Consider the following 27409-nt stretch of genomic DNA (forward strand, 5'->3'; position numbering starts at 1 on the left):
GTTTCTGCTAGGCCTAGCAGGAAGCGGAGGAGCCAGGTCAGAGTCCCGTGACCCATGGGGAGTGAGCTGGCTGCTTCCGGCCAGCCTCGGATTAATGGCTTTTAATTTAGAATTTAATCAGTGTGCTTCCCTCTAGAGGGCTGGATGCTCTGGTCTGGGAGTGAGTTGTATGGTCTGTGAGTGGGGCAGGCAAGGGCCCATGATGGCCTTGCCAGGCTGTGCCCCACCCCACTGAGCTTACTCTGCTTTGCCTGCAGCTGGCGGGCGCTCTGGTCATGGAGGACTGCAATGTGCACTCGGCCGCCAGCATCCTGGCCTCGGTGAAGGAGCAGGAGGCCCGCTTCGAGAGGCTGACACGGGCACTGGAGCAGGAGCGGCGCCATGTTGCCCTGCAGCTGGAGCGTGCCCAGCAGCCTGGCATGGTCAGTGGTGGCATGGGCGGTGGGCAGCCCCTGCCAATGGCCTGGCAACAGCTGGTCCTCCAGGTAACAGCCTAGTGACTTGGGAAGGGTGAAAATTGCCAAGTGGGAAAATAATCAGTGGGTCCTGGTGGATCACAAGCCAGCATGCACTCGCTTATTGCAAGATTTGCTGGGGCTCCTGGGGAGGAAAGGAAAATGGGATCCCAGGTTGGGCTGGAAGTCCCACTTGGGTGTGCTAGGCACCATGTGAAGAGTGGGCAGGACACAGCCCAACACTCAGAACAGCAACCTCCACTGAGCCCTCAGGGCCCAGGCAGCTGGATGGGGTCTGTTCTGGGCAGCTCCTTGGTCTGCCTAGAGACACTTCAGGGGTTTGCCTGCACCATGCCTAACCCTGCCACAGTGTTCATTGCATGCACTGGTGGGTCAGCCCCAGGAGGAGGCCCAGAGCTCTGCCTGCAGCTTAGAGGCTGACCTGGGAGCCTCATTTTCTCTGCTGGCCATTATCCTCAGACTGGGCTCCGGCCCCTACTTAGCCTCAGGAGGTATAGAGCCCTCTGTGTTCCATGGCCAGGCCCTAAGAACTCTAAAGTTGGGGTATGCAGTGAGCAGTTAGACCACTGGGACACCCCATTCCCAGCACTCCAGTGCTCTAACCTGTAGATGAAACAGCAAGAGCCCCTGGCTTGGGGTTAGGAGGCCGGAACAAGTACATGCAGGGAGACCTGGGATGTGATATGATTATCATGGTTCCTGTTACTGACTGAGGGCTAGCACAGCGGGGAATCAGGGTGGAGCTGTCTCAGCAGCCACGGGGAAGGGGGCCCTCCTCACCACCCAGCTTAGAGGCTGGGGGGGTTGCCTCCTGCTGTGGCCTCTGGGTTCTTCACAGAGTGACCCTAGAGGGCTCTCCCAGCAGAGTCCTGTCTCCCTGGCTCAGCTCCATGCCCCCCTAAACCCAGCAGCCAGACCTCCCCCCAGCATACTCCCAGCACCTGCACCCCCACCCGCCCTTCTTTGGTCGTGCTGGGCTCTGACTCTAGGGACCTGCGCCTGGCACACACATGCCAGGGGCTTGGGGCAGCCTGGCCCTTCTCATCTAGAGAGAAAGGGAGCAAACGCTGGTCTCTGTTGAGGCAGCCCCATGGGCTCTCCTCACCTGGCTGGGGCATGTGGGGCTCAGAACCAGCAGCCTGTGTCAGGCCGAGGGACCTGGGATTGGTGACTACTCCCTGAGTCTTGGTGTCCAGACTTGGTGTCGGCCAGCAGGCAAGTCATGCTTCCTACGTCTGCTCACTAGACCCACATAGAAGGCCCAGCCCAGCACCAGTGCATAGTCAGAGTCAAATTAATGTCCCTAGAGGGTCCGAGACTCACTGGCGGGCCCTTTGTCATGGCCCCTGGTGCTCAGAGGCCTCTGGTGGGTCTCGGTGCTGGGGCCACCCTCAGAGCCCTCAGACTTGAGATACTTCAAAATGTGAGGCCTGTACCCTCAAACTTGAAGGGGGGGGAAGCAGAACGCTGGGCCCAGCTGGGCTATATAGGGACAGTGGAAGCCAGTGACCCCGAGGCCGCCTCTCAGGTGCCAGTGTGCTCAGTCCAACCCTCCCAGACCGGAACAGTCCTCGGACAGGCAGTGTGGGAGGACCCGAGGCACCTCGGAGGGTTGATGCCCTGGGGGGGGAAGATGTTCCCACAGTCTGGAGCTACCCTGACCTCCTCAGGCAAAAAACTTCAAGACCTTGGGCTACTGCCCCTCCACCTACCACCCCTGCCCCTGAACTCTCCCCCCGACCCGCTGCCCTTGATTTTCTCAGACTGGAATTGAAGAGAGCATGTGTTGCCAGGGCTGCAGCTCAACTGGCTGGGCTGATGAGGATACTAGGGGAGGCAGGGCCTCATTGGGCTGGCCAGGCTTCCCAGATTGGTTTCAGTAGGAAGTGCCTAGCGATCTACCTGCTGAGCCACAGGGTCAGAGCCCGGGCTTTGGGAAGCCAGGGCAATGGCAAGGCAGGTAGCTGGGGGCTGAGGCTGGGGAGCCAGGCTGGGGGGAGTGCTGCTGCACTCGCTGGGCTGCTCCAGGGTCCTGGCTACCTGCCCTTCATGTTCCAGCAGGAAGGGGCCCCTCCTCTAGACAGCCAGCTGAAACAGGGCTGACGCCCACCCAGTGGGGAGGGGTGCCATCAGGGAACTTGCCTTGGGCTCGTCTTAGGTGGGTAGGTGGTTGGGACACTAGCAGCTGGTGCAGTTGAGAAGATGGAGCCAGCTTAAAGATAAGATGCGGGTGCGTTTCTGGCGCAGTGTCTGGTCCTCTGTGCTCTACTCCGGGGGTTCCAGGCAGGTTGGCCCTAGATGCAAGATACAGGGGTTCGGCCAGTGGTAGGATAGCTCACCCCTCTGCAGGTGAGGGAACTGAGGCACAGAGGGGCACATGGTGGGCACCTAGAATCTTGAGCATGCTAGCCGAGTGGCCTCTGTATATGGCACTCAGGGCAGCAGGGAGTGGTCCCTTCGGAGGCTGTTTTCTGAGGGGTCTGCGGAGAAGCCAGTGGGAGGCCTGGGCTCGAGCCCTTTCTCTTGCCAGACCCACTGAGCCTCTCTGGGTTGGTCCCAGCTCATTTCATCTCAGAACCTGTTTCCCTGTTCGTGAGCTGGAGCCATTGGCTTGGCCTTTGTGGGGTTTGACATAAGAAGGTGGCTCCAGCCGGGCCCTTCCCCTTGGGTTTTTCACTGCAGCAGAACCAGATTCTCTAGGGTGTGGCCCACATTGAGGCTGGCCTGGGGGAGCGTTGGGGGTGCATTCGGGGCTTCTGTGCCTCGATGGGGAGAACCCAAGATACAAAGTGGGGGTCCCCGTGGGGCCCTTTTCCAGGTCGCCATTGAACTCTGTGGGGACAGTTCCTCGCAGGCCCATTCGGAGTGGCGGCTGGGCAGGAGGGTGAGGGGGGATCTGGGAGACTGGAGGGATCTCACAGAGCCGTGACTATTGTCTCATCGGCCCCCATTTCATGGCAGGTGAAACTGAGTCGCAGCCAGGTTTGTGCCAGTGAGGGAGGCCTTGCGCTCTGTGCATCTGTGCATCGCAGCACGGGCACCTGCCCTGCAGGAACTGTTTCCCCCTCTGCAGGCGGTCTGAAGTGTGGTCATAAACCGAGGCCTGGGAAGGACTTGGCCGAAGTCTTTCGGCGGGAAAGTGACACCCCTGCCGCAGGGAGGGGGAGGGAGCAGAAGTCCAGGCCAGCAGTGGGTGGGGGGAGGTGGTGGGAGGTGGGGGGACAGGGGGCGACCCGGGGCTGCAGGGCCCCGCCCCCTGTCTCTGGGGGGCGGGACCTCACCCCGCCCGCCCTCCCCGGCCCCCGCCACGCCCCACCTGGGCGCGGCCCCGCCCGATTGGCTGCTCGCCGTGACCGCCGCCAGATCCGCCCCCGCGGGGAGCGAGTCCGCCGAGCCTGAGCCCGAGCGGCCGAGGCGCCGGAGCCGAGCCTGGTCCAGCCACCGCCTCCCCCGCTGCTGGCCAGCGCCCCCCGAGTCCCGGCCCGATGCCGGCCGAACTCAGACAGGTTGGAGGGAAGTTGGCTTGGGGGGACCCTGGCCCGGGGTCGGAGGCAGAGGGCGGGGCGTCGGCCTGCCCGGGAGGACCCGCTTTTGTTCCGCGGAGCTGCTGGCCCGAGGCGGCTATTGTCTTGCGCCCCTGGCTGGGCTGCGTCAGGCTGGGGCCGGGGCTGGGCGGGTGGCGGTGTGAGCGCGGTGCCCCCGGGTGTGCAGGACGGGCCGCAGAGCCTCTAGAGCCTATCCCCGGGGCCTGGGGGGCCGGGACCCCTGGCAGTTTGACCCTCCTCTTGGAACCGGCCCGGACCGAAGGGACGCTTCCTGGCCAGCGCCCAGGACAGGTGCCTAGGGACCCGGGTGGAGAGCCAGGGCCTTCCTGAGCAGCTTCTGTCTGTGCAGGAAGAAGGCTGAAGTCTGAAGAGGGAAGCCCGGGTAGGCCTTCTGCTCCCTGAGAGGGTTCCTCCTCTCCCCTCCGCACCCCCTGCGCCGGCTCTGACTCCCGGGACCTGCAAAGGAGCTTCCGGAGCTTTAATGGAAGTCTTCTCTGGCTCCGAGGCGCACGTGATGGGAGGGGTAGAGACAGGCCCTGCCCACTAATGGATGCTGGAGTGGATCTCTAAGGAAAACGGGGTCCTCCCCCTCTCAGCATTGAGGTCGGGGGAGGCATAGGCAGTCTGCCCTCTGCTCAGAGCAGTGCTGGGTTCAGTAACAGGCAGGGAAACTGACTGAACAGAGGAGAGACCAGCCAAGACCCTCTGTGGTGGGAGGCAGGTCTCCCACACACCTGCCTACCTGGGCAGCCAGGCCCCTGCCTGTCGTACGGCCCTGGCGTGGCCCCCAGGGTCTGGCCCTCAGAGATGGAGGGACCAGTTTTTGGAAAATCCATGGTCACAGTGTGTCTGATGACCCCGAGCTGAGCTTGGGGAAGCTGAGGTGGATGACAGTCAGCCTTGCTTTCCCACCCCAAGCTTGCTCCCCCAGCTTGGCTTTTTGGCTTCTCTGCCTGGGGCCACGCCCTGGCGGGTGCACTGCTGTGTGGTGGAGTAAGCTCCAGGTCCTGGAGACTGGTCAGAGGCTGTGGCACCAAGGGAAAGGGCATTTTGTGGTGGCCAAGGGCTTGCTGCCTGGTGGGAGATGCCAGCCTGGCTTGTCCTGGACTCTACCTGGGAGGGCCATAATGGGGATGGTGGAGATTCATTCATTCATCCATCTGACAGCAGCCACCTCCTGCCTTCTGGGAGCCTGGCCTGCAGGTGTGGGATCCAGGTGTGCAATCTCACTTTAACTCATTCTGTGTGTGCTAGCCAGGCCTTGGACAGGGGAGGGGCCTACCCCTGCAGTCTGTTCTTCAGGACACAGACCGTGGTTGTGCATCTGTGAAGTCCAGTGGTTTGGGTAGATAAGTACTATGGGACCAGGGCCCAGCAACCTGTGCCCCAGCATCCCTCTGTGTGTTGGTCCAATCTTGCTTTTCTGCTCCCTGTGTTCCTTGCATTTTGCCACAAAGGTGGGACTGGTGCTACCCAGCATGTCCCACGACCCCAGCCCCCTCTGTCCTTCCCACCTCCCTGTGAAGAAGCTGAGCCCCAGGTGCGTGATGGGGCCCAGAGCCCCTGTGCTGGGCTCAGCCCTGTGTTCCTGGGACCCTCTTGTGAGCAGGGGTAGGTGGTCTACCTCCCTGGCCACTCTGGCCCCTCCCACAAGCCCAAGGGAGCTCATGGGAAACCCCACGCCTGGGCAGCAGCCTGTTTCCAGGCCAGTCCTGGGGGCCCCAGACCTGGTGCACCAGAGATTGAAGAGCCAAGGGAGGGATGAGTGCTGGGAGGCTGGGCGGGGTGCAAGAGGAGCAAGGATGGGGCCCCAGCTGGGGAGGGGGTGATGAGAGACGACTGACAGGATGCAGCATGTGGGGTTGGGCTGGAGGTGGGGTGTTCAGGGTAGAGCCCATGTCTAGGGTACAGAGGGGAACAGTCCAGAGTTGGGTCTGAGGCAGAGGCTGTGTGGGGCTGCAGGGCCAGGGTCCCTGAGAGTGGGCCAGCCTGGGCAGGTGCACCTCAGACGTGGACACTGGGGCCAGACAGGGATCCAGGGACTGCAGCCAACTCCTCTGTTGAGAGTCAGCCCACCATTCCCCAGCCCCACCCTAAAGATGTTGCAGAGACCTGAGCCACCAGATGGCTATGGGCCTCTCACTACTCTACACCTCAGTTTCTCCATCTGCCAGCCAGCTCTGAGACTCCCAGAGTAGATGTTGGGGAGATGATTGGCAGTTGGTGGCCCCTGTCCCTGTGTGTTGAGAGTCTGTGAGGCCCTGCATGGATAAGGGTCTCCGATACAGGGTGGAGGACAGGAGGATGTGTGCTCACAAGTGTGCCTCTGGGAACAATGGGCACCGTGCCCTTGGGGTGCTGTTAGAGCACACAGGTTGATGTGCTCAGCCTGTGCCGGGCTGGATGCTCACACACGTGCATGTACGTGCATGTGTCCCTGTCTGAGGGGTCATGTATATGCATGTGTGTGTGCCTGGGCATGTGTAGCGGGGGCCTGGCTTTCCTGTGATCACTGGCTGACTCATGCTCCTGCCACCCGGGTGAAGTCATCGCTCGTTTTTAGCTCCCTGAGGTCATTTGCCAGCAGGGACTCTTGGGGCCTCTGGATCTTACTGCGGGGCTGCTAGGCCGGGGCTGATGGGTGGTGCTGCAGGGTTGCCAGGTCTTGCTGGGGGGCGTGGCTCTCCTGGACCACCCCAGCTCTGCCTGTCAGACCCTCACCACAGCCTTGGTGGGAGGGATAAGCTGGGCCACAGAGTGGCATCAGGGTCCTGAGATGTCCTCCCCTTTTCCTTTCCCCCTTACCCCCACTGCCTAGCTAGGGAACAGCGGGCTTTTCTCTGAGTCTTTAATAGATGTAAATATATACACATATGAGGGGCTACATCCCACTGGCAGTGTCCTGGGTAACGTCCCCTCAGTGTTGCTTCATACCCTCCTCACTCCGTCGCCAGAACTGCAGCCCCTCAGTGCCTGGGCCCCTGCTTGAACTCTGATGAGCCCCCCCCAGGGCCCAGCAGAGAGAGCTCAGGGCCTGACACACATTTGCCAGATACCAGCGGGGCAGCCCAGCCCCAGCAGTGATGGGCCACACAAGTCTTCTCCTGCTTCACATCAGTCCCAGCTCCCCAGTGCCTTTGGAGAAGAGCCCAGTCTGCCCTGCCTGGCAGCATGCCAGTTGTCCCCACTCTAGGCCTCAGTCTATTTCTTTTTCCCAGGGAACAGGTCCCCTTTTCCTAGCCCGGTCCGCAGCAGGCATTCCACCTACATCTCAAGACTGAGGGCGGGATGAGGCCCAAAGCCCTCCTTGCCAGATTGCCTTCTGTGGGGGTGCTTGAAATCCCACTTGGACTGTGAAGTTCTAGGTAAATCCTCTCCCCCTGCCAGGCCTCAGTTTCCCCATCTACAAAGTTACCTGTCATCCTCCAAGACCCTGCCCGTGGGAGAGGGGGAGGTGCCTTCTGTGGCCACCTCTTTCCTCTGTCAGCCTAAGGGATACACTTGTCCTAACATGTTGGTGCAGGCCCCTTCCTGGACACCTGCACTGCATGCATTTGGGGGTCAAGTATTCCCCCAGGATAGGACCCTCACCTGGGGAGGCTTCCCAGCCCACGGGCCTTGGCAGGCAGGTCCTGAGGGCAGTGCTGAGCATCTAACCTGGCTCACCTCCCAGGCCCAAGAATGGGCAGAGCCTGCCTCTGGAGCCTGGCAGAGCTTGGTGTCTGTGCAGGCCCCAGGGGGCCCAGGCAAGAGACCCATTGTGCAGGGACCAGGGGCCTGGGCCACAAAGCGGGACCTGTCCTCCTGCTGACCCTGCCCTGGCTGCCTGGGAATGTGCTCCCCCTCTCCCACCCACCAAGGCTTGGGTTTCAGCTCCTGCCCATCCTGGCTAGATGCCGATCTCCGGATGTTGGTGCCATGTGGCCTTGGGGCCAGGCACCTGTGCAGTCAGAGGCCCGGGGCAGGCTGTGGGTCTCAGGTCCTCAAGCCACTCAGCGCGGCAGGGGTTGGGCCTGGCTCTGATGTGGCCCAGCCTATCCTCTTTGAGCCTCAGTTTCCCCACTGGCAAGTCTAGTCAGTAGGCATGTGGATAGAAAGGTCTCAGTCCAGAGCTGTCTTGCCTAGAATTCCACTGTCGTCACCCCATGCAGAATGGTGGCAAGGGCACCCATAGGCTCAAATCTACTGTGTCTGGTCTCTGATATGATGCCCAGAGTCTCAGTCACTGGGGGCGCCAGCCACTGGCCCGAGGTAGGGCCAGCCTGTGCCTACACAACACTCAAGAATGTCTGGGCTGGAAGGAATAAGGACATATTGGTGCTGCAGGTGCGTGGGGTGTTCTGGGAACTGCGTATTTCTGTCCCTTGAGGGCGTCTGGCTGACATTGGTGGCGGGAACCCTAAGTGTGGCCACAGGAGTCAGTAGGCAGTGCTGAAACAGCCCCCACAAGGCTTCTATACTCAGGGTGTCTGGAGCAGGTGAGGGAGGAGGCCCCAGGACACCATGATGTCCCAGCTAGGGGTGGTGGTTGACATCAGGAAGGCATCCTGCAGGTCTCACTGGCACCTCCTGGGGCCTGGAGAAGCCTGTGGCAGCCAGGCCATGCAGCTTGCGGAGGGCCCTCTAGACTTCACTGCCAGCGTCTGTGTCCTTATCTGCCAACTCAGCCTGAGGAGGCCTGAGATGGGGGTCCAGCCCCAGGGTCCCCCCAGGATGGGGTGCCAGGGCAGGGTTAGCACCTCAATGTTCAGAGGGCAAGAACTTATTGCTGTCCTTGTCAGCTTGGGCCGAGACAGGCCTTGGGGTGGGTGGGTTCAGGACCAGGAGGAAGGCACCCTGGTGTGCTGGCCAGCATGAGCTGAGGCAGAGCTGCTGTGTGTGGGGACCTGCACTCCAGGGATGACTGAGCAGCAGGCCTGCCCACCAGTGTCCCTCCTTGCCCCAGGAGCAGAGCCCAGGCAGCCAGGCCTCACTGGCCACAATGCCGGAGGCACCTGATGTGCTGGAGGAGACCGTGACAGTGGAGGAGGACCCTGGCACACCCACTTCCCATGTGTCTATTGTCACATCCGAAGATGGCACGACCCGGCGCACCGAGACCAAGGTATGGCCAGGCCCAGGCAGTGGGTGGGTGAGCAGGTCCAGCCTGCTGCAGTTGTCCCACCTGCAGAGTGGACATGGAAGCCTGCCACCTGGGGCCTCTCATTGCTCGAGTGGGAAATTAAGGCCAGCCAGACCCCAGCAAAGCAGTTTCTAGGCCTCTCGTGCTACCCCACCTACCTGCCTATCCATCCACCAGGTCACCAAGACTGTCAAGACGGTGACCACTCGGACAGTACGCCAGGTGCCCGTGGGCCCGGACGGACTCCCCCTGCTGGATGGCGGCCCCCCACTAGGCCCTTTTGCAGATGGTGCCCTGGACCGGCATTTCCTGCTGCGTGGTGGTGGCCCAGTGGCCACACTCTCTCGAGCCTACCTCAGCAGCGGGGGTGGCTTTCCCGAAGGCCCCGAGCCCCGGGACAGCCCCAGCTATGGCAGCCTGTCCCGAGGGCTGGGCGTGCGGCCCCCACGTGCTGGCCCCCTTGGCCCAGGCCCTGGTGATGGCTGCTTCACACTGCCTGGCCACCGGGAAGCCTTCCCGGTGGGTCCTGAGCCTGGGCCACCAGGTGGCCGCTCCCTGCCCGAGCGCTTCCAGGCAGAGCCGTATGGCTTGGAGGATGACACGCGCAGCCTGGCCGCTGATGACGAGGGTGGCCCTGAGCTGGAGCCTGACTATGACACGGCCACGAGGAGGAGGCCTGAGTGTGGGCGGGGCCTTCATACCAGGTGAGCTGCACCCCGTCCCCTGTGGCTACCTCCTCTGGGAAGTCCGCCCTCCACCCCCCAACTACAGAGTGCCCCACTTGTCAAGTGGCTGCAGTTGAGTTAGTCATGCACATTAGTTTGAATTGGCCTTGGCTCTTGTCAGGGACAGAAGAAAGGTGGACCCTGGGGTGGTAGGAGTTCGGCTGGGCACTGTCCTGCAGGCCCAGGGCCCAGGAAAAGCTGGGAAGAGTGCCGGCCACTGGCCTTGCTCCAGCCACACTCTGGGTAACCAGAACCCAGAGCCCTGGCCCTTGTCACAGCCCCTGGTTCTGTCCCCATTGCCCTCAGTTTCTGCATCTGGAGTGGGGATGTGACCACAGCCCGGGTCTGGATTTTGTTGTGTGACTCTGGCCAAGTCACCTGACCATCACTCCTAGCCTCAGGGCAGGGGGTTTGATGACAGCAACCCACAGGGCTATTGAGAGCTAAGGAGATCTTGTGCTCCAAGGGGCTGGTGGCCTGAATACCCCTCAGGTGGTCCTACTGGGATGGCTTCATGCGGAGAGGGCCATCTACTCCCCCTACATCCTGGCACAGCCAGAAATGGGCCTCATGGAAGATGGGGTGGTTTTGTGGAAGGGAGGTGAGACGGTCTCTCCAGCAGCCATAGCAGATGTCGCACAGAAACATGTTTTGCTCAGGATTGGGAAACACTGCCTGGTGACAGCAGTGAGTGAGCTTGGCTGTCCTGGGGGGTTTGCCTGGGTCCTGATAGCCGCTGGCTGGGGTTTGGCATTTGGCTCTGAATTGGTTCTCACTGGGCTGGTGCATGACTCTCTGTGTCCCCACCATGCTCTGGGCCGAGATACAGGTGCTCTCAGCCCAGCCCTGCTGAGTGAGTTTGCAGTCCTGAAGAAGGTGTGATGGGGCAGCTCAGAGGCAGGGCTGGCGGCTGCTGTGACGATGTCCACGCGCCCCACTTGCCTGTGCAGGGCCTACGAGGACGCAGCAGATGATGGCGGCGAGCTGACAGACGAGCGGCCTACGTTCCCAACGGTGACGGCGCCTCTGGCCCAGCCTGAACGGGGCAGCCTGGGCAGCCTGGGCAGCCTGGACCGGCTGGTGCGGCGTTCGCCCTCAGTGGATAGCGCCCGCAAGGAACCGCGCTGGCGGGACCCTGAGCTGCCTGAGGTGCTGGCCATGCTGCGGCACCCCGTGGACCCCGTGAAGGCCAATGCGGCCGCCTACCTGCAGCATCTGTGCTTTGAGAACGAGGGTGTCAAGCGGCGTGTACGGCAGTTGCGGGGGCTGCCGCTGCTTGTGGCACTGCTGGACCACCCGCGGGCTGAGGTGCGGCGCCGGGCCTGTGGGGCACTGCGCAACCTCTCCTATGGCCGCGACACTGACAACAAGGCCGCCATCCGGGACTGTGGTGGTGTGCCTGCCCTGGTGCGCCTGCTGCGGGCCGCCCGGGACAACGAGGTCCGCGAGCTTGTCACTGGTGAGTGGGACCTGGCCATGTCCACATCCCCTGGGAAGAGAAGAGTGCGAGGCTCAACCCGGGAGGAACGAGGCCACTCGGCCTGCGACCGCCTGGGAAAGTACCCGGTAGGCAGGAGTGCAGCTGCTGAGATGCTTGCCCCAGGAGCCAGGCATCAGGCCCAGACACTGTGACAGGGTCCCCAGTCTCTACCATGGCAGGGAGGCTGACACTGGGCCCCTCGGGCATGTCCCCTCACCTCCTACCCCCACAGAAACTCTCCTGGGATGCACCTCCTTGGTTCCCACCCCAACAGTGCAGTGGTGGGGCTTGTGCCTTGTGAGAGCTGAGGGACAGGTAGGGTCACCTGACCATGTCTCTGTGAGGCCCTGTGGCCTCAGGAGTGTTAGTGCCACCTGCCACGTGGCAGGGAATGGGTGGGACAGGACAGCACTGCCACACCCTCCTCTGCACCTCCTCCCCTTTGGGGCTCCTTCCTAGCTGGAAACCAGTACTGGGTGTCCCCCAGAACCACTCACGGCTTTTGTTACTTCCTACTGTTCTGTGTGAGCTGGGACATGAGGAGGGTGGGACAGGTCCTGAGTGTGGCCACCCAGGGAGGTAGCCAGGCGGTGCATATGGTCAGCACAGATTGGCCAATCGCACCCCACAGGCACCCTGTGGAACCTGTCATCCTATGAGCCCCTGAAGATGGTCATCATTGACCATGGCCTGCAGACGCTGACCCACGAGGTGATCGTGCCCCACTCAGGATGGGAGCGTGAGCCCAACGAGGACTCCAAGCCACGGGACGCTGAGTGGACAACTGTCTTCAAGAACACGTCGGGCTGCCTGAGGTGTGGACCAGGCCTGGTGCTAAAGCCCACGTGCACACCAGGCCCCGTCCTCGTGGTCCCAGATAGTGTAGAAGATGGTGGCGAGCTTAGGAGCGCCAGAGCTTAGGAGCTTCAGAGCTGTAGCACAAGTCCTGTGGATGAGAAGTGGGGCCTGATGGGGCTGTCCTCACCCCCAAGTGGTGCCCCAGTCTTCCCAGGGGCACCCTCTGGAGGGGTCTCTGTGGTACCGTAGCCCTGCCCAGCTCTCACCTACCTTCCCATCACTTGACAGCCAGAGGGGGAGCTGGGACCTTCCTGTTCGTCTGCCTGGGAGGCTCATCCCAGCCACCTGTGACCTCTGCCCTTCCCCTCCTACCCCTGGGGGGCCCTGCCGACCCCACAGAGTCCTGGGTCCCACAGTCCTGCTTGTCCATCAGGGTGTTCCCCCGCAGCCCTGCAGGCTCTTGACCTTGGGGTAAGGTGGGGCCCAGAGCTGCCATTGGGGTGGCGAGGGACCCAGAATTGACCTTGCACAGGTTCAGGTCTGTCTTGAGTACACCTGTCCCTTTCCAGGTCAGCTGGGAGGCAGGGAAGCCCTGTCTTTCCCTGCCCAGCTATCCCCAGCCAAGATAGCTGTCTGCCAGGTTTCCCCTCCTGAGGCCTGGGGGCAGTTAGCTTCTCCCCCTTCACTGAGCTCCAGGCTGTGGGGTCCTTTCCCATTAGTGCTAGGAGAGCAGCAGCAGGGCCTATTTTGCAGATGAAGACAAGCCCACAAGGCCAGGGTGGGGCTGGGGGGTTTCTGGTAGCCAGGGGTCACCTGGCCTGCTCTTGGCCACACAGGAATGTGAGCTCCGATGGTGCTGAGGCCCGGCGGCGACTCCGGGAGTGTGAAGGGCTGGTGGACGCACTTCTGCATGCCCTGCAGTCGGCTGTGGGCCGAAAGGACACTGACAACAAGGTGGGCAGGGATGGTCACAGCCTCATACCAAGGGCTGGAGAGACGATCATGCAGGTCCCAGGAGGCTGGAACTGTGGGAGCAGCACAGGGGAATGGGCTTGTGGGTCTGGGGCGGCGTTCTGGGTGTGGCCCGCCTCACAGTGACCACACTGAAGTGCGCACCGTCCTGCAGGCAGAAGGTGCGCCATGAGGCAGAGGCTTCCTCCCATGGACCCTCCCTGGCAGTTACCGCCCTTTTGCCCCCCTCCACTGAGGTGTCCCTGTCCCTTTGCTCCCGGTGCCCTCATGCACACCAGCTGTGGCCAGTCTTTCCTGAGGGCCAGCCCTGTGGTGCCCTGCCCCAGCCACTCACCTCTCCCTGCAGTCGGTGGAGAACTGCGTGTGCATCATGCGGAACCTGTCCTACCACGTGCACAAGGAGGTGCCCGGGGCCGACAGGTACCAGGAGGCCGAGCCCGGGCCCCTGGGCAGTGCTGTAGGCTCCCAGCGCCGGAGGCGGGATGATGCCAGCTGCTTTGGTGGCAAGAAGGCCAAAGGTGGGTGGGGCGGACTGGGGTACCATCTCAACTCCTGCCCCAGCGGAAGGCTCTCTGTACGCCCACAGCAGCCCATCGTGGAGGCTAGAGGACACCTGGTCAGCCCCCAACAGGCAGGCAGGGAAGCTGGGAGTCAAGGAGGCTGGACTGACCTGGGTCACACGGTTGATGGGGCCCAGGGTTTGGGGCCCAGGTCCAACCTTCCCCATCTACACTGTGGGACCCCCAGGGAGTACACAAGGGAAACCAACCGATGCCCAGACCCGATCTCTATTCCGGGGAGAGTTCCACTCGCCCATGAGTTGGGAAAGAGCCATGGCTGTTGCTGCCTGCTGACTGTTCACAGAATAGCTATAGTCCACCACCAACCTGTGGGGCAGCCCCCCATCTGCCTGGGCAAGATGCCCTGCACACCTTCTCTACCACACTAGCAGGGTATAGGTTCCCGGGACCTCCCCAGCAGCTGTGGGGGACCTATACACCACCTGCCCCTGCCCCACTGGCCCCAGGCCCCCCTCTTCTTGTCCCCCTGGTGGGTGCTCAGCATCCAGAAGTGATGGGATAAGGTTCCACATGCTGCCTGCTTGATCCAGGGTATGCAGTGGGAACTTGAGGCCTCCGGGAGGGCATGGGGGGTGATGAGTGCTGCCTGTTCAGGCTCCTCTCCTCTCTCCTCTGCTTCCTCCGGCCTCCCAGAGGAGTGGTTCCACCAAGGTGAGTCCCTTTTTGTCCTGCTCTCCAGGCCTGGCGTGTGCAGTGGGCACCTGGGAAGAGGCGAGCATGTTCCAGCCCCAGGGCCCTGCCCCACCCCTGGCTTCATCACTCGGGCTGTCATCTTTATGACAGTGGCAGGTGGGAAGGCCACGGGGCTCATTCTGTAACCTCAGATTTGCCTACCTGGGCAGAGTTGGGCAGAGCCAAGAGTGCGCAGGGCCCGGGGGTACTTGTCTCTAGGGGCACCAAGGAGCAGTCTGTTTCTCTGATAGAATGGGGCATCATGTGGCTCAGAGGGATACAAGGGTCCCATGAGGGTGAGCAGGGCAGGGACCCCAGGTCATCTGGCTCCACTCTGCTGCCTTCTGAAGGGGTAGAAGCGTCATCTGACATGGGGAGAGTGGCTGACAGTGGGCTCACTGTCACAGAGGTGTGCAAGCCAGGGCTACACAAATGTTAGGTGGGCTGCTGTGGGGTTTCTCCTGGCTAGTAGATCCTGGGACAATGTCCCGACCCCAGCTGGGGGAGTTTCCCCCTAGTTCTGCCTTACTGTGTGACCCAAGTGAGTCTTGTCCTGGTCAGCCTTCAGTTTCTTGGCTTGTATCCACCTGCCATCCAGCCAGGGCTCCTGGCTTCCCTCAGTCTACATACCTGGCAGTTGCAAGGGAGACACCGGGAGGGTCTGTGGTACAGCTCCCAGCACCTGGTGGGAGATGAGTCCTAGGGGCAGGCCTGGGACATCCCCAGGCCCCACTGCCGCCAACTCCTACCCCTAGGCTAAACTGTCTGCCCAAACTCTGACAACGGTGCTCCACTCCCACAGGTGCCCAGGCCTGGACATGGGGGTGCCTTTTGGGGCCTGGGTAGGAGAGAACTGTGCCCAACTCTCCTGACACACCCATGCCCCATATGGGGTCTGCCTCACCTCCCACCACCTTTCCTTTCCAGCAAAGAAGGATGGTGAGATGGACCGGAACTTTGACACGCTAGACCTGCCCAAGCGAACTGAGACCGCCAAAGGTGAATGGGCTGAGACGAAGCCAGCTCCACTGGGGGATGTCTGGGCTCAGGATTGCCCTGGTAGTGAAGCTTTGGGCCATGAAGCAGGCCTGGAGGGCCTCAGGGAACAGATGGGGAAACAGGCCCATAGGTGCAGGATTTCCTGGAGGGTAATTCAGCACCGGGACACCTGCTGAGGGTTTAGAATGGAAGGCAGTGCCATGGGTCATGTCAGGCAAGGTTGGGGGAGACAGGCACAGAGAGGCCAGGGGCTTACTCAGCCTCACGGTGCGTAAGAGGTGGGAAGGTTTGGAGGGACGCCTCCAGTGGAGGCAGGGCCTCCTGTGTTAGCCACAAAGCTTGAGTTCATCTGAGGGGGCTGGGAGCCAGGCAGGCATGCTCACATCCAGGTTCAGAGGCTGGGCCAGACGAACACCTGCAGGGGCAGGGCAGTGCCTATTGGGTTGTATGCTGGGATCTGGCCTGAGAGAGAGGTCTGCCCTGGTGGGGCTTAGCCAGTGGGAAGAGCCTGCATGTCACGCAGGAGGGCTGTGGGGGAGCATTACAGGCAGAGCAGGGCTGGTGCAGATACCCCAGTGGGGAGTGTGCTTGGAGTGTGTTGGAGCAGAAAGCCCAGCAGGGCAGGAGTAGAGGGAGCATGGGGCATGAGGACTGGCGAGGGGGTGATGAAATGTCACTGGGCAGGTACAGGGGAGAATCGAGGTAGTACCCAAGCCAGGCTGAAGCTTCAGTTTGGGGACAGGCAAGCTTGGAAGGCTGTCTTGACCCCTCATTTCTGGAGCACTGGGAAGAGCAGCAGGACGGCGCCTCAATTGCCCGGGAACTTGGAGTGGTTGCCAGGAAGAGTGCCTCCTGTTGCTAGCGCAGCTGCCCTGGTTGCACTGCATCAGTTGACTTACAGAGGGTGGGCTCTATTGTCAGTGGGGGAGGGTGGGCCCTGTTGCTAGGGGGCATGGCTCTGCACAGCTTCAGTTACTGGTGAAAGCAGGTCCTCTTGCTAGGGGTGTGGCCTTGGTTACACAACTCTCAGTTACTGGCCAATGCTGGTCTTGTTGCCAGGGAGGGTGGGCCCTATTGCCAGGGGCGTGGCCAGGATGCATAGCTTCAGGGACATACCGGGAAATGCAGGTCTTGTTGCTAGGAGAGCGTTCCTGGTTGACGCCTCCCTCCCCACCCCGGGCCTCCTGGATGCTCCTGCTGCCAGGCAGGTCCAACTGATGGAGACTCAGTTTGCTCCTCTGTGAAATGGGAACGCTTTTCCCCTTGGGTGACTGTTGATAGTAAATATTACGTGACTCATCCACACCCATCCCTGGCCCCAGCTCACCCGCGCCCTGGGAGCTCTGAAGCGGGAAGCGGGAGAGGTATGATGGATGAGAGCAGATTTTGGGTGACCGTGGGTGGCGGTTGCCCTGCACCTAGGCTTTGAGCTGCTGTACCAGCCCGAGGTGGTACGTCTCTACCTCTCCCTCCTCACGGAGAGCCGGAACTTCAACACCCTGGAGGCTGCCGCCGGCGCTCTGCAGAACCTCAGTGCCGGCAACTGGATGGTGAGGGACCAGGTCTGGCAGGGTGGGCAAGTCCTGAGAGAGGGAATCTCAGGCACCTCACTGGTGCAGCTCCTGCCTCCGCTGGCGGGGAAAGGAGGGGCCACAACACCACCCCAAGATCCAAGAGGTGCATGGGCTGCGGGCAATGCGTGCACCCTGGACGGTGGGAAAGCCTCGGTGGAGGTGCCGTTGAGCTTTTGGGGTAGGGCTTTGTCGGGCACGGGAGCAGGAAGGCCTAGCTGGAGGGAGCGGTCAGCGTCTGGAGGTGGGAGAGTGCCTGGCGTGTATATCTGAGCAACCCTATCCCCGCCTCCGCAGTGGGCCACATACATCCGCGCCACAGTGCGCAAAGAGCGCGGGCTGCCAGTGCTTGTGGAACTGCTGCAGTCTGAGACCGACAAGGTGGTGCGCGCCGTCGCCATCGCTCTGCGCAACCTCTCCCTGGACCAACGCAACAAAGACCTCATCGGTGAGGACGCCTGAAAAGCCACGCCTGGGCACCGAACTGTGCCTGCAGCTCTGGGGTCCCATCGGAGGGGCTTGGAGGATGAGTGGTTTGGGAGTCCAGGCCCCGCCCCTCTCGCTTGGGCGCTGTCCCAACTTAGGTAGCTCCAGTCCCCGTGGCTCTGTCTCTGAAGCTCAGCGCCCTGCTCACAGGGTTCCTTGTGGCGGTCTCCAGGGGCTCTCCTGGCAGTGCCCCTCGCCCACGAGGGATCCCTGCTCCTTCCTGGAGAGGTGGAGCAGAGGTGTGTCCTGACACCTCGTCCTGCCCCTCAGGGAGCTACGCCATGGCCGAGCTTGTGCGGAATGTGCGCAATGCACAGGCTCCGCCGCGACCGGGGGCCCGCCTGGAGGAAGACACCGTGGTGGCGGTGCTCAACACCATCCACGAAATCGTGTCCGACAGCCTGGATAACGCGCGCTCACTCCTGCAGGCACGCGGGGTGCCAGCGTTGGTGGCTCTCGTCGCCTCCAGGTGTGGAGGGGCGGGGTCGGTGGCTTGGGGAGCCCGGGAGGTGGGGGAGGGGCCATCACTGACCCCGCCCACGGCCCCACAGCCAATCGGTACGCGAGGCGAAGGCGGCGTCACACGTGCTGCAGACGGTGTGGAGCTACAAGGAGCTGCGTGGTACCCTGCAGAAAGATGGTTGGACCAAGGCGCGCTTCCAGGTGCGGCTTCCCTGGCCTTCCCTCCCTTTCCTGCTCACTTTGCCTTATTCCCACTCCATGTGCTTCACCCACCCTGTGTCTATGTTTTATGTCTCAGTCAGCTGCTGCTACTGCCAAGGGGCCTAAGGGAACACCGAGTCCTGGGGGCTTCGATGACAGCACGCTGCCACTGGTGGACAAGAGCGTTGGTGAGTGGTGGAGGTTAGGGAGCCTAGAGGGTGGGGACCCCAGCTGCCCCAGTTGCCTGACCTTTGGGTGAGGGTGAAGGAGGAGCCAGGCCTCCCACTGAGACGGCTTCCATAGGCCACTTTCCCTGCCCTCTGCCTCTTGGCTACTCCCTTCCCACAGCATCCGTGCTGTTGTCAAGCTGGGGTGAGGCTGCCAGCTGGCAGAGGTTGGGCACCTTAGTGACAGAGAGCCTCTAGGGCTACCTGGGCCAGCACTGTGTGGGCTTCTCTGCCCCGATGCCCCCTGGCTGCTGCATGCAGCCCACCTCCTCCTCCTGCCTTGCAGAGGGCGAGAAAACTGGCAGCCGGGATGTGATCCCCATGGACGCGCTTGGCCCAGGTGAGTGCCGATGCAGTGTGGTTGGTTTTCTGTGCGGGGAGGGGACCAGGGCCTGAGGTGGGCCTGCTGGTTTTATGGGGTGTAGTTGGTGCTGGGTGGAGGAGAGATACTTGGTTTAGGGGTGCTCAGAGAGTGAGGTACAGGGCAGCTAGAGAGGGATTAGTGCCCAGCCAGGGGCTCTGACCTACAAGTGGAGGGGAGTCTGGAGAGTTGGAGTGAGGCAGGGTGTTGGTGAGTGCTGGCACCAGCCTGGATCTCCAGGACAGGGTGGGTAGGGGCTGTCTCCCAAAGCCCCTGTCCCACGAGTCCCCTGTGTCTGGGCTGAGAAGGAGATCTGCTCCTACAGGGCCCCCCTCAGAGCGCCCCTCATGCCCCACCTTACCCCTCTACAGACGGATACTCCACGGTGGACCGGAGGGAGCGGAGGCCACGGGGCACCAGCTCTGCAGGAGAGGCCTCTGAGAAGGAACCCTTGAAAGTAAGTGGTCATGTGGCTGTGGGCAGGTCCCCGGTGGGGCCCTGTGTCTGGGGGTTGCTGGAGAGCGGCCTAGGCCATGTTGGGTCTGGTCTGGGCCCTGGGGTGTAGCTGGGTTGTGGGGCCAAGCCCAGGAAGCAGCCCCTTCACGCCAGTCAGTCTGTGGGTACTGACGAGTTTGCAGCTCCCACCCGCTGGGGACAACACTGCCCGGCCACACCCTGCATGGGCCGGAGCCTGTGAGCTAGTGTGTGTGTACCCTTCTGTGCATGTGCGTGCGAGGGCCCACCAGGGTCCACCAGTGAGGGCAGGACCTGCCGCCTGCTGTGTGCCAATCCTCTGGCTTCCTGTGCAGGCCTCTGTGTGTGCACGTGCTCCCGTGGGCCTGGGTGAGCCACACCTTTCTGGCTCCCTGTGCCCTTGGTGCTACCTACCTGTGCTGTCCTGGCAGGCCCACCCTTACATCGCCAGCCTCGGCCCTGCCCCTGCCCTGTCCCCCCGGGAGCTCTGACTAACCTGGTCTATTGTGCCTCTAATGCCCACCCGTGCGCTGCAGCTCGACCCCAGCAGGAAGGCCCCTCCCCCCGGGCCCAGCAGGCCCGTGGTCAGGCTCGTGGACGCCGTGGGGGACGCTAAGCCTCAGCCCGTTGACTCCTGGGTCTAGCTTGCATGCCTGGTATGTTCTCTCATCTGGTTGTTTGTCCAACCGTTCCTGCTCTCTGGGCCAGGGCTTCTTGTTAGTCTCCGCTGCCTGCACGCTCTGCTCTTCCCGCACGTTCCCCGCAGGACTTTGGCCTCCAGTCCAGCAGCCCAGTGGCCCATTCCCGGAAAGACCAGGCAGAGGTCAGAGAGGGAGGGTGCTCCCTGGGCCCACAGCCCTGTCCCAGGCACTGTGGGATCAGGGGCCTGAGGAGATGGGACCAGAGTAGGGATGGGCACCATACCCTCCAACGCCCTTTGAGGACCAGCAAGTCAGGATCAGCCCTGGTGCCAAGACCCTTGGGGTCAGCCCACACCACCCACGGCAGATGCTTCTATCCACATCTCCATCCATGTAGCCTTTAGAGTTGGCTTCCCTGCCTGTGGTTACACGTGGTCCTGTGCCACTCAGTGGCTGCAGCGTCCACCATCCCCTCTCCCTCTGCAGGGCCCAGGCCCAGCCTCCTGTTCTTAGGGCTTGGATCGTGGAAGAAGGGCCACCCTGAGCAGATCGTGCCGTGGAGCTTGGAGCCCCCTGGTGGCAGGGGTTGGCAGCGCCTCGCCCCAGCCAAGCCTGACTTTGGGGACACCCTCCTGCCCCCCCACCCCACTCCCCCCATCCTACCTAACTCCCTAGGCCTGAGTTAGCTGTTTACTGACATGGTGCTGTGTGTGAGCGAGTGACAGAAGGCCCGAGGAGGCCGACTGGGCTGCTGGGGCAGGGCCCAGGGAGGTGGCAGGGAAGGGTGCCTGGCTGGGCTTTGGGGCTGGTGGGATAGGAGGGTGCCCCAGGAACACAGTGCCCCAGTGGTGCGGGCCAGGTCTGGCGCCAGGGGCAAGCGGCTAGGCAGGGAGGGGGCTGGGAAAGAACTTGGACTCCTAAAGGTGGAGGGGCTCCCTGGGCACCCTGCAGCCAGGCAGACCACAGTGTGGGGGGTGCCCCACAAGGCCCAGCCCTGGGCAAGGAAGCTTTGGAAGCAGCAAGGTGGGGGTCAGGCTACAGGTGCCGCATCTCCTCAGAGCCCTGCAGTCATGCGAGGCCCAGTAGAGAGCCCTTCTCCAGCCGATGCTGGCTGGGGCCGGGGCTGCGGCGTCTGCCTGGAGCCCAGGCAGCACCTCCAGTACTGACCTCCGGCAGTGGCTTGGGGACTGCTTTCAGTGCCTGCTGTTCGTGACTCAGAAACAGAAGAAAATCACTGAGAAAAAGCATTAAAAATAAGCCAAAATAAGACTATTGGTAAACATCTAAATTTTTGTAAGAAAATTTAAAAATTAAAGCAGCAAAGGAACTTTTTGCTTTCTGCCACTCAGGTCTGGCACAAGTGCCTGGCTTCTCCCTTGTGTCAGGGGCCTCCGCGCGTCTAGGGCAGGGCCCTGGGTGGAGGTGGTCCCAGGCGTCCGTCTGCTGTGTCCCTGCAGAGGCTCTGTTTCTGGTCCGTGGGTGGCCCCAAGCTTGTCCACTTGGGCTCACTGGTCTGTCTATCCATAGGAGTGGGCTGGCTGGGGGCTAGCCAGGCCTTGAGCCCAGGAGTGGAGTCTTGGCTAGGGGCTGGTCTGGGTGCAGGTGAACTCAGCTAGCACAGGGTTGATCTCTGGCCTGGGCCTGGGAACTGGGCCCGGGAACTGAGCCCTTGGAGCCTCTGAGGTGGCTAGCAGTCTGACCCCTTGGAGGAGCTGGGGGAAGCTCTGGGTGTAGGTGGACACAAACCAGCACTGCATCCTCATTCATGGGCCAGGGAGGCAACTACAGGGATGAGGGGGCTGGTCTGAGCCATTGCCTCTTCTGTAAGCAAGGCCCAGTGGGGAGTAGGGAAGGAGATGCTTCTACTCTGTGCCACATGGGGCCCAGAGGGGCTGGTGCTGCTGCAGGGTCCACCTGTCCCCAGCACCTGCTTGGTCAGACAGGTGTGAATGCTGGCTGACTCCTCTTCGTTTCCCAGGCCAGCAGTCGTCCCCATGGGGCTAACAGGTGCCCCTGGCCTAGCTGCAGGAGGGCTGACCTCTGCACCACTGTGGCTGGGAGGCCAGTGGGCCAGGCATGCCACCCAGAACCCAGCCAGCTAGGGGCCCCGCCCTTAGCGTTAGCGTCCATCAAGGGGAGCTTTGTTTGGTGCCCAAGTCAAGGGCAGCAGGGGAATGGCAGTTGAGAAGGATGTACTAAGTCGAGTTATAGCTAAATATTTAGATTCTTAATTTCTATTTTATATTTTTAAAACATGGTATTAGTAGATAAGATAATATAGCTAGCCAGTGTTAGTAAAGAAGTCATGATTGAGTCTTAAAAAAGGAGAACAATCGGCTGGGCGCTGTGGCTCAGGCCTGTAATCCCAGCACTTTGGGAGGCCGAGACGGGCGGATCACGAGGTCAGGAGATCGAGACCATCCTGGCTAACACGGTGAAACCCCGTCTCTACTAAAAATACAAAAAATTAGCCGGGCGCGGCGGTAGGCGCCTGTAGTCCCAGCTACTCGGGAGGCTGAGGCAGGAGAATGGTGTGAACCCGGGAGGCGGAGCTTGCAGTGAGCCGAGATCGCGCCACTGCACTCCAGCCTGGGGGAAAGAGCGAGACTCCGTCTCAAAAAAAAAAAAAAAAAAAAAAAAAAAAGGAGAACAATCCAGTGTTGCAGTTCAGAGAGGTCAGCATGTCAGCGCGCAGGCCTCGGCCGAGGTGTGCTTTGCATTTAGGACACAGCTTGGAGCTGCAGAAGGTCAGCAGGAGCACGTCTGTGGCACCTTCAGTACCAGGCTGGGTGAGAGAGCCCGAGAGGGGGGCCGGGGTGGGGGGGGCAGTCAGGGCCCTGCTTCGCTGCCTGGGCCCTTGTAGATGGCCTTCTCCAGGCCGTCCAACACCTTCCTGTATTCCAGGAACGACTGGTAGTGTGTGCACTCAAAGCGGCTGCTCCCGCGCACGTGTGCTAGGAAGTCTGGCGCACCTGGGCAGATCACGTTGTCAGCCAGTAGCACTGTCCCCTTCCGCAGCAGGCCACATTCCTGCAAACAGACCAGGGGGTGGGGGAGGTGAGGGTCAGAGGTGCCCAGAGAACCTGCCCCAAACCAGGATGGGTGCTCCTCACTAGACCACGGCACCACACCTGTGCCTAGACCCTGGGGCCAGGTTTCCACTTTCTCCCCAGCGTGACTCCTGCAGGAAAGGACTGTACAAGACATGGGTGCCACCTTTAGAACATGGGCCCTGTGAGGACAGGGACCTTTCTCTCATCAACTCCTGTATCCATCTCAGGAGTATCCATCCCTTAGAACAGCATGTGGCACACAGTAGGTGCTCAATAAATGCTAGCTGTATGAGTGGAAACAGTGGGGCCCTCAACACCCAGTGCCAGGAACTCAGGCCTTCGAGGGAGAGGCACCCAGGGACAGGGGTTGCTGGTATGGTGCCTGGAGACAATATTGGCCTGACCAGGGTAAGCCTGCAGGGCTGAGGTGGGGCAGACCTCCCACCAACAAGCCTGCCCCTTGGGGTCAGTTCTGGACATCCCCAAGCTCCTGCATTTGCAGACCCCCCATCTTCACCAGTGCCTGGGCCCTGGGAGGACACAGAATTCCTCTGCCTGAGTTCTGTGCAGAAGGAAGGAGTTGTTACTGGACACGCAGCCAAAGGGCATGGCCCATGGGGTCCACTATCGGGAGAAACCTCATAGGATGCTTGCCTATCAAAGCTGTCAAAAAACGGTTTGCTTACATCACATAAACAATAAAGAAACCTTGAGAGGAAGTGTTTGCCTATGGGGAGGAAGGACCTACCAGGGCAAGGGACAACCCAGTCACCTTGTCTTGGAGATTTGACTTAGCAAACAAAAGTTAACAAGCAATCTCAAACATCTAAAGTGAAATAAAATCAATTTGCAGGCACGGGTATCTGACCCCACATCCCTCTGGGATGGGCCTGGAGAGTCCCACAGGGCTTGCAGCTGTCCTGGTGGTGGGTGGCGGTCATTTCCAGCCTGTGTCCTGCAGAGAAAGCAGGGGGCTTTCACGTGACAGTATGGACACCACATGGCTGCAAGGTCAGTGAGGTCAGGGGACAGCCCCAAGGTCCAGAGTTGAACAGGAAGTACCACCATGAATCATGATGTGTTTTCATTTAGAAAAAAAAAAAAATGTCCTAGCAATGTCAGCTGAAAAGACCTAGAACAAAGCGCCACCCAGGAGGACAATGGCCTAGGCCCTGAGCAGGGCGGCTGCCTTCCACGCCCTGCCTTCCAATCTGGGCCAGGGAATGCATGAGCGAGGGGTCTGGGCTCCTGGACTTCTTGGGTTGCGCCAGGGGACTCAGGAGCCCAATCTGGTCATCAGGGATACAGATGACGTCAGTGGACTGAAAGACACCAGACCACTGCACCTGCACGAGTTAAACAGGAAAGAAGGAGGGAAGGGCAGAAAGGTGCATGGGTCACCTTTGGAGGCTGCCAGGGGCCCACTCCTTTACAAAACTGGTCAAGAGGGGAAAGAAGGCAGCACCTGTCCTGCCTGTCCCCCGACACTGCAAGCCTCCTACCAGCTACTCAGACCACCTGGAGAACTGGCTAAACATGCATCGGTGTCTGAGCAGGACTGAAAATCTAACGCCATGGAGAAGTGACAGTGTCAGAGGAGCAGGTGACACTATGCTGAGGTGGTTTTCATCTGTGCCCACCCTCCTTAAACTCTCCTCCCTTCAAGAGTTGGAGCCTCACAGAGGTTGCAGGGAGCCAAGATCGCACCACTGCACTCCAGCCTGGGCGACAGAGCGAGACTGTCTTGAAAAACAACAACAATAACAAAAAGTTGGAGCCTCAGACCCAGCACACACCTGTACTCCCAGCACTTTGGGAGGTTGAGGCAAGAGGATCGCTTGAGGCCAGGAGTTTGAGACCAGTCTGGGCAACATAGGGAGACCCCATTTCTCCAAAAATTTTTAAATTAGCCGGGTGTAGTGGTGCATGCCTTTAGTCCTAGCTACTCAGGAGGCTGAGGTGGGAGAATCACTGGAGCTCAGGAGTTCGAGGCTACAGTGAGCTATGATGTCATCACTGCACTCCAGCCTGGGCACAGAGCAAGACTCTGTCTTTCTCTTTTTTTTTTTTTTTTTTTTTTTTTAAGGGGGAACTCATTCCTGTTCCTTTGGGCGTGGGCTGGACTTGGTGACGATGGCAGCCCGGTGGAGAGGCCTCCTCAAAGCAGCCCTTGATGTTGAATTGCAACCTGCTCCTGAGCCCCTCACCCCCCATGCCTCCGATGCCCACAGAACCCACTGAGGGAATGGCTAGGCCTTCGCTAGAGCCAGGCTGTCCCTTAACCCTCTACAAGGGGGCACAGGGCCCCAGCCGTGAGTGTGCAGATGTGCGTTTAACAAGGACACCCATTCCCAATTCATGACTTCGCTTATTTTGAGATAATTACCAGCTTTGCACAAGCAGCACTGAGAAAACTATTAGTTTCCTAGTTACTAAACTGCAATGTTTGCTACTTTTCTATGAAGGCAGGCCCCTGTAATTAGCACCCACACCACAGCTGCTGAAACAGCCCCAGTAACGCAGGCCCAGCTGTGGGTGTCTTTCCTGCCCAAGTGAAGCCCGTCTGGCTGAGCGCCTGCGCTCTGCCATCAATACCCAATTGCCAGCATCATGCTCCTTTGTCAGGGGTGAGCCCCCCTCCAGCTACCCTGTCCTGGCCTGTAGGTCTCCCTCCCACCCTCCCACTGCCTGCCCCCGTGGCCAATACAGGTCCTCCCTCTCCACAGCCAGGGTTCAGTGCCTCCTCGTGAGTTCAGGGCATCTGAAATGCCCTCCCCACAGCCCTCTCCACACTCCACAAGGCTGACAGGGATCTTTCCAGAAAAGTTTTTGTTGTTTTAAAAGCTGGAATAAGGGCGGACGCGGTGGCTCATGCCTGTAATCCCAGCACTTTGGGAGGCTGAGGCGGGCAGATCACGAAGTCAGGATATTGAGACCATCCTGGCCAACATGGTGAAACCCCGTCTCTACTAAAATACAAAAAATTAGCCGGGTGTAGCAGCGTGCACCTGTAGTCCCAGCTACTCAGGAGGCTGAGGCAGGCTAATCACGTGAATCCAAGAGGCGGAGGTTGCAGTGAGTTGTGATCATACCACTGCACTCCAGCCTGGTGACAGAGCAAGACTCCATCTACAATTACATTATATATATATATATATACACACACACACACACATATATATACACATACATATATATATATATATATTTTTTTTGCCATGTTGCCCAGGCTGGTCTTGAACTCCTGGCCTCAAGCGCTCCTCCTGCCGTAGCCTCCCAAAGTGCAGGGATTACAGGCATGAGCCCCTGAGCCCAGCTCCAGAAGACAGGTCTAACCTCATCCTCACCTGCCCAAAGTCCTGTGTGCCCTGACTCCCATTGTTCCTGGAACATCTTCTGCCCTTTCACATCTCTGCTAGTGCTGGTTCCTTCCAATCTGTGTCCAGGGCCCAGCGGCCCTACCTAGCCAGGCATGGGGGCTGTGCCCCTCGTGCTCCTAGTCTGGCTGCTAACAGCAGTGTCCGGTTTCTGGGAGAGCTGCAGGTGAGCGAGCACCAGGTGGGGAGGCCGTGAGGGTGGGTGTCCCAAGCCCAGTGGAGGACCACAGAGCCACTCAGTGTCGCTGACCACCAGGGAGGGATGGGGCAGTGTGTCATTGATGTCGGGCTCCTTAAGCATCAGGCTGTGAAGGGCCACCAGTGCCCCACACCCCCCAGGGAAGCGAGGACAGCCCCACCCGCTGCCTGGCCTCAGGGCACTCAGGGTCCTCGCCAGCGGGGCTGGGTTGGGGGAATGCACAAGATGGGGCCTTGGGAGGAAGATCTGCAGGAGACACATGTTTTCTTTGCACGAGCAGTGGCTTGCTTCGGGGAGAGCAGGCCGGGCCCGGAGTGGCCCTTCCCCACCCCATCTCCTTGGTCCTGTGCCCTTTCTGCCCTGGTGTCTGGTCTGGGGTGTGCACCCCACTTCTGCCACCCATTTTGCACCTGCACAGGCAGCTGGCTCCCCAGTTCCCAACAGGCCACCCAGCCAGGCCTCTGGCCCAGCTCCCCACCCATCTCCACCCACCACAGGGCCTCCTCAGTCCCCCACACTCCCAGACCTCAGGTGGTGCCTCGAGCGAGCTCTGTGTCTGAGGCGCCTCCAGAGCGAGCTGTGTCCACACAGGGCTCTGCTGGGATGCCTGGCTCTTTGGAGAGGCTCAGGCTGACTGAATGGGCCCTGGGCAGCAGCTGGCACAGACGCCATCCTGGTCGGGGCTCACCTCCAGGAGAAGCGTGTCCGGCAGGTACCGGTCCTTCCAGTGGTCGAGGAAGACCATGTCCAGCGTGTCCACATCATACTTCTTCTTCAGCTGGGGGATGATGTCTTGGGACGCCCCAACCACAACGGTGACCTGGAACAGCGCCTGTCAGTGCCCATGTCCTCACAGACAGTAGGCCATCCCTACACACCCATACAACAACGCCTGTCGGTGCCCACGCCCACACAGACAGGAGGCCAACCCTACACACCCATACAACAGCGCCTGTCGGTGCCCACGCCCACACAGACAGGAGGCCA

At 60.8% G+C, this 27409-nt stretch overlaps 2 protein-coding genes across 8 annotated transcripts in view; one reads left to right on the forward strand and one right to left on the reverse strand.

The window, feature by feature from the left end:
* Nucleotides 1–263: 263 nt before the first annotated feature.
* On the forward strand, nucleotides 264–21011 carry ARVCF (ARVCF delta catenin family member). Of its 7 annotated transcripts, none has more exons than XM_032140023.2 (18): nucleotides 264–485; nucleotides 8967–9125; nucleotides 9321–9847; nucleotides 10819–11327; nucleotides 11980–12163; nucleotides 12983–13100; nucleotides 13465–13636; nucleotides 14333–14350; nucleotides 15299–15370; nucleotides 16793–16920; nucleotides 17239–17389; nucleotides 17698–17896; nucleotides 17979–18090; nucleotides 18188–18278; nucleotides 18604–18657; nucleotides 19050–19135; nucleotides 19689–19808; nucleotides 20280–21011. In XM_032140023.2, the coding sequence occupies exons 1-17, from the start codon at nucleotides 276–278 to the stop codon at nucleotides 19794–19796; spliced, it is 2898 nt and encodes a 965-aa protein (XP_031995914.1). In that variant the 5' UTR covers nucleotides 264–275; the 3' UTR covers nucleotides 19797–19808; nucleotides 20280–21011. The 7 variants fall into 7 exon arrangements, with proteins under 7 accessions (XP_031995914.1, XP_031995918.1, XP_031995916.1 ...); XM_058431387.1 differs by lacking the exon at nucleotides 264–485 and adding an exon at nucleotides 3868–3982; XM_032140029.2 differs by lacking the exon at nucleotides 264–485 and adding an exon at nucleotides 4060–7386.
* Nucleotides 21012–21081: 70 nt separating this feature from the next.
* COMT (catechol-O-methyltransferase) overlaps nucleotides 21082–27409 on the reverse strand; it is a 13967-nt gene continuing 7639 nt past the window's right edge. Inside the window, exons 5-6 of the mRNA XM_032140030.2 lie at nucleotides 27111–27242; nucleotides 21082–22823 (exon numbers count right to left, since the gene is read on the reverse strand). Coding sequence (XP_031995921.1) covers nucleotides 22623–22823; nucleotides 27111–27242 — 333 coding nt within the window. The 3' untranslated portion in view covers nucleotides 21082–22622. The remainder of the gene's footprint in view (nucleotides 22824–27110; nucleotides 27243–27409) is intronic.

The sequence above is a fragment of the Hylobates moloch genome, unplaced genomic scaffold (assembly GCF_009828535.3).
Source record: "Hylobates moloch isolate HMO894 unplaced genomic scaffold, HMol_V3 SCAFFOLD_19, whole genome shotgun sequence".
In the NCBI taxonomy this organism is placed as follows: Eukaryota; Metazoa; Chordata; class Mammalia; order Primates; family Hylobatidae; genus Hylobates; species Hylobates moloch.